This window comes from Simochromis diagramma, unplaced genomic scaffold (genome assembly GCF_900408965.1).
Source record: "Simochromis diagramma unplaced genomic scaffold, fSimDia1.1 OVJJ01000385.1, whole genome shotgun sequence".
In the NCBI taxonomy this organism is placed as follows: Eukaryota; Metazoa; Chordata; class Actinopteri; order Cichliformes; family Cichlidae; genus Simochromis; species Simochromis diagramma.
Genome location: NW_024386751.1, coordinates 326,719 through 332,718, shown reverse-complemented (window position 1 = coordinate 332,718; position 6,000 = coordinate 326,719). Strand labels below are relative to the sequence as shown.

Sequence of the window (6,000 nt, the reverse complement as noted above, 5' to 3'; positions counted from 1 at the left end):
ACGAAATGCAGTTGTCATCCATCCAGAAGTGCTTTAGTGATATAGATATATTACAATATATATTAGCAATAATATAGATATGTGAGTATATTACGAATGGGTCTATTATGGTATGTTATAATGTACACGGTATGAAGTATGTTGTGAATATTCTATAACAAAGTATGTACAGGTGTAGTGAGTACAAGCTATGTACAGGATAGGAACAGGATATAATATGAAAAACTATACAGAAATGAAATAAATACTTTACAGAATCTGAGATATACAGCTATACAGAAATGGAACTATGCAAGGTAAACAGTTGTAGGATTAAAGATTATCGAATGTACAGAATGATACATATACATATATATACATACACACATATATACATATACATACATATACATATACATACATGTACATACATATACATACATGTACATGTACATATATATACATGTACATGTACATATATATACATGTACATGTACATATATATACATGTACATGTACATATATATACATATATATACATATACATATACATATATATACATATACATATACATATATATACATATACATATATATACATATACATATATATACAAATAACATACATAATATACATATCATATACATATATATACATATACAGATATATTGATCATATACAGATACTATATACTAACATATACATAATATACATACAATACATAATATTATTATATATATGTATGTATATGTATATGTATATATGTATATATGACTAAATACTTTTTTGCCCCACTGTATACATACATATATATACATATATACATACATATATACATATACACACACACACATACATACACACACACACATACATACACACATACATATATATATATATATACACATATCCAGTAAGGGTCCTAAGGCTAGACCCCCTATGCTAAGTAAGCCTACCGCAGACATGAGCGAGACAGATAAATATGAAGGCATGCCGGCTCGGACGTCGCCCGGACAACAAGGTCCGCGTCAGTGTTGAGGAACCAGGGCACCCTGACGAAAAGTGGGCTACTGGAACAAGAAGGCATCGGTGGGCAAGAGACGAAAACAGGGCGTTGTTGGAATGCTACTACGCAAGTAACCCCGGCGGAAGGGGCTACATGAATAGGATGACGGACCTATGGATTCTTCGATACCCAACATCCACAATGACGGCAAAACAACTAGTAGCTCAGTGTTCCAACATTCGAAAGAAGGGACGCTCTCACAGCTAGAGATTGACGAGGTACAACACAAATGCTACGGCAAGGAGGAGTCAGGACGCCAGGTCAGGGGGGAGATACATCACCCCCACCTGAGATGGGTACATAGCCCCAAGCGATAGGAGAAGGCTGTTGAGTGCGAGAGGAACTGACCTGAAAAAGGATCATGGGGCCAAGCTTGAACATGACCCCCGTAGCCGGTTACCAAGATAACGTGAAGTACCCTCAGAAGGCTGCTAGATGATGTTAGCAGCACTACGGACAATACCTACAACCAGGTTACCGAAACTAACAAGCGGATCTACAATCGGCAGCAGTGATCAGTGAGATGCTTGGCTACAGTGTAGACAGCCACAAGGGGCAGTACCCTCCATGGAGAAGGAGGCTAGAGGGCAAGATCAAAGTAGCATGGAGGGAGGTTAGCCAACTAACGGAGTTGCAGAAAGGTGCGACAAACAAGGTGCTAAGAAATACAGCAAGCTGTCCATACCTGAGGCCTTGGAAACTGCCAAGCAAAGACTCACAGCCTTGGCCAGCCGCTTGAGGAGGTACACCAGAGAGATAGAAGGCAGGAGAAGGAACCAGCTGTTCTCCACAAAACCAGCAAAGGTGTACTCTCAGTGGCAAGGGAACAATAATAATAAGAGAACAGCACCACCAAGGCTGGAGACGGAGCAATACTGGAAGAGCATAGGGGAGAAGGACGCAACCCAAACGGCAATGCTCAGTGGCTAGTGGATTGAGGGCAGACTACAGCGACCTCCCTGAACAGGGTCCAGTAACCATCACAGTGGCAGATATCCAAGAAGGGTCTCCAGTATGAAGAGTTGGACAGCACCAGGGCCCGACATGGTTCACCCTACGGGCTAAAGAAGCTGACTGCACTCCACGAGCGTCTGGCAGCACAAATGAACCAGCTGCTAGTTAACGAGAGACACCGGAATGGCTACCGAAGGTCGGACGGTCCTGATCCCCAAGGACCCACAAGAAGGGACCGGTCCCCTCCAACTACCGACCAATAACCTGCCTCAGTACTACATGGAAGCTCCTGTCAGGCATCATATCGGCAAGATGAACAGGCACATGGGTCAATACATGAGCGGGACACGAAAGGAATTGGCAAGAAACCAGAGGGCGCAAAACACCAGCTACTGGTAGACAGAAAGTCAGCCGAGACTGCAAGACCAGACTGACCACCTGTGCACTGCCTGGATTGATTACAAGAAGGCCTATGATCAAGGCCCCACAGCTGGATACTGGAATGCCTAGAATTGTACAAGATCATGGGACCTAAGAGCCTTCATCAGGAACCAATGGGGATGTGTGCATACAACACAGAGGCAAACTCCAAGCCCATAGCACAAGTCACAATCAAGTGCGGGATCTACCAAGGAGATGCTCTGTCCCCACTGCTGTTCTGCATAGGCCTGAACCCCCTCATGAGATCATTAACAGACTGGCTACGGATAACGACTACGGAACGGAGCAGTTGTCACCACCTCCGTACATGGATGACATCAGGCTGTATGCCAAGAGTGAACGAGACATCGATTCAGATCCACACTACCAGGCTATACAGCAATGACATTGGAATGTCGTTCGGACTGGAGAAGTGTAGTCGGATGGTAAACAAAGAGAGGGAAGGTAGTCAGAACTGAGGGGATTGAACACAGAAGGCAACATTGGCAGACATAGAGGACAGTTACAAGTACCTGGGGATCCCGCAGGCAAATGGGAACCATGAAGAGGCCACTAGAAAGGCTGCAACCACCAAGTACCTGCAGAGGGTCAGGCAAGTCCTGAGGAGTCAGCTGAATGGTAGAACAAGATCCGGGCCATTAACACGTACGCCCTGCCCGTGATCAGGTACCGCTGCTGGGGTAATAGGCTGGTCAAAGGAGGAGATAGAAGCCACTGACATAAAGACAAGAAAGCTCCTTACCATGCATGGAGGGTTTCACCCCAAGTCCAGCACCCTGAGGCTGTACGCTAAGCGGAAGGAAGGGGGCCGGGGACTGGTGAGTGCAGCACCACAGTCCCAGCATGGAGAAATGGAACAAAACTACAGAACTGCGAGTATGCATGGACCCTGGAGATTTAACCTAAGCATAAACAAGAGCACTGCCAGATACCAACGCGTGACGAGATTAAAAGTGAAATGGCCAGAGACATATACTTCTTTAAGTTACATGCAACACGGGGTTTCTGCAAATAAAGCTGTGTGAGAAAAGTTCAAAAAACTGAACTTTTATTTTGTACTTGTAAATCAGATTGTGTAGTTGCGAGTTTTGCAAAATATGTGTCATACATACATGAGGTTGCAGGTTTTTAGGATCACCTCTAAAGGCTGAAACAATAACAAGTGGATGAAATCACAAAATACATCAACGCATGAGAAGAAACAACGTGCTCTAAACAAACCATTACAGACTAAAGCAGGCAGAAAGGGCCAGAGGGATTCTCAGCTTCAACTTCAAAGTCTCACATAAAACAGTGACCACAAACAGGAATACAGCATAAAAGACAGGTATTTCTGGAAAACAACAACCTGTGAGAGTTCTCATGCAGTCTATCAAATTCCTACTCACACTAAAATGTTTTATGAGCCTCTGGCTTCTCACCTGTGTGAGTTTTCTTGTGACACATCAAGCTACTTTTTTGACTGAAGCTTTTCCCACATGTATCACAGGTATACGGCCTCTCACCTGTGTGAGTTTTCTTGTGAATATACAAAGTACTGCTTCGACTGAAACTTTTCCCACATGTATCACAGGTATACGGCCTCTCACCTGTGTGAGTTTTCTTGTGAATATACAAAGTACTGCTTCGAGTAAAACTTTTCCCACACGTATCACATGGATATGGCCTCTCACCTGTGTGAGTTCTAAGGTGGCGTTTCCAGGTACTTCTATCACTGAAGCTTTTCCCACAGGTATTACAAGCAAACAGCTTTTCACCTGTGTGGGTTCTCCTGTGATTATACAAATAACTGCTGTGACTGAAGCTTTTCCCACAAGTGTCACATGGATACGGCCTCTCACCTGTGTGGGTTCTCATGTGGATAGATAAATTCATTTTTTTATGGAAACTTTTCCCACACGTGTCACAGGGATATGGCCTCTCACCTGTGTGGGTTCTCATGTGATCATACAAGTGACTGCTTCGACTGAAACTTTTCCCACACGTATCACAGGGATATGGCCTCTCACCTGTGTGGATTCTAAGGTGACGTTTCCACGTACTTCTATCACTGAAACTTTTCCCACATGTATCACAAGGATAGGGTTTCACATCAGTGTTGGGTTTCTTTCTTTGGGATTGACTCTTGATGGATTTTTGGCAAACATCAGACTCTCTACCTGTGGCAGCATTGCAGGGACTCTCTGACACAGTCCAGCTCTCCACATCATCCTGACGTCTGTCTCGCTTCTGTCTCTTCTTTGGCACTGAGGTCACAGTTTCACTTAACCCTGACTCTTCACACTTGCTGGATTCTTCATCTGTGCTTTCACTTTGAGGAGAGTCATCACAGAGGAGCTGCTCCCCGTCTCCTCCTGGTTCACTGTGCTCTCCTTCCTCAACAACAGTCACCATAAAGGTACCAGGCTCCTCCTTCAGTCCCAGCTGCTCTCCCTCCTGACTGCTGCACAGTTCCTCCTGTTCCTCTTTAATCTGTGGAGCTTCTGGTTCCTCCTGCTCCACACTGGAGCTCCTCTCCTGGTTCCAGAGCTGCTGCTCAGGGAGAACCTCCTCCTCATCATAGATATGCTGCTGTGGGACGTCTGGAGAGAAAAATCGGATACATGAAAATGGTGAATATATTCATTATGCTATCCATTTTCATAAACACTTCTGCATCACCCAGACAGCATCTCAGCTCCGGGCCCACTGAGTTCTCAATAAGCTCTACAAGGCATTTGATCAACTTCTCATTCTAGGAGCAGTCCTGAAACAGATACTACTGACATCACCAGTGAGCTGGGACCAACCTTATCACCATTCTTATCAGCAGTGATGCTCCTAACCCCATCTCCCATCCTCTCCAGTTAGAATGACTGGCCAGTATTGGAATCATGGACACAGCTTTACGATATTTTACATCCTTCCTATCTGACACAAAACAGCTCGTTCACAGCAGAACCGTCAGTGTTGGGACTCCTCTTATTTACAATCTCTCCCTTTACTCTCACAAATATTCCCCACCATTGAGGAGTACAGTTTCAATTTTATGCAGATGATGTAAAGTGTTGTGTCATCAAAGTAGCTTGGAGAGAAAAGCGTCTGGACTTCTTTAAGTTGCTTAAAGACGTTTCACCTCTGAACTAGTTTTTGTCAAGCACGACATCCCAGTGTATTTCACACCCAGCAACACACTCCGACAGAAACTGGACAAAACTCCTAAACAAACTTAACAATGTGGTGTTTGCTGTACAGTGTAGCGAGGAATGCCCAGACCTCTACATTGGAGAGACCAAACAGCCACTTCATAAATGCATGGCACAACATAGAAGAGCCACCTCCACGAGACACAAGACTCAGCCGTCCATTTACATTTAAAGGTCAAAGGTCACTCTTTGTGAACTTGTTAAGACTTACAAGACTGCGCTGTGATCGTGGCAGGAGACTTTAACCATGCAAACCTGAAATCTGTCCCGCCTGGATTCTTTAAAAACGTGAGCTTTCTGACGAGGGAAAACAACACACTGGACCAAGTCTGCACCAACATGTGTGGGAAGCGCATCTGTAACCTGAAGGTCGC

General features: G+C 44.4%; 1 protein-coding gene across 1 annotated transcript in view; it reads right to left on the bottom strand.

The window, feature by feature from the left end:
* Nucleotides 1-3,288: 3,288 nt before the first annotated feature.
* LOC120728576 (zinc finger and SCAN domain-containing protein 2-like) overlaps nt 3,289-6,000 on the bottom strand; it is a 29,882-nt gene continuing 27,170 nt past the window's right edge. Inside the window, exon 9 of the mRNA XM_040023598.1 lies at nt 3,289-5,023. Within this exon, the coding sequence (XP_039879532.1) occupies nt 3,831-5,023 (1,193 nt within the window). The 3' untranslated portion in view covers nt 3,289-3,830. The remainder of the gene's footprint in view (nt 5,024-6,000) is intronic.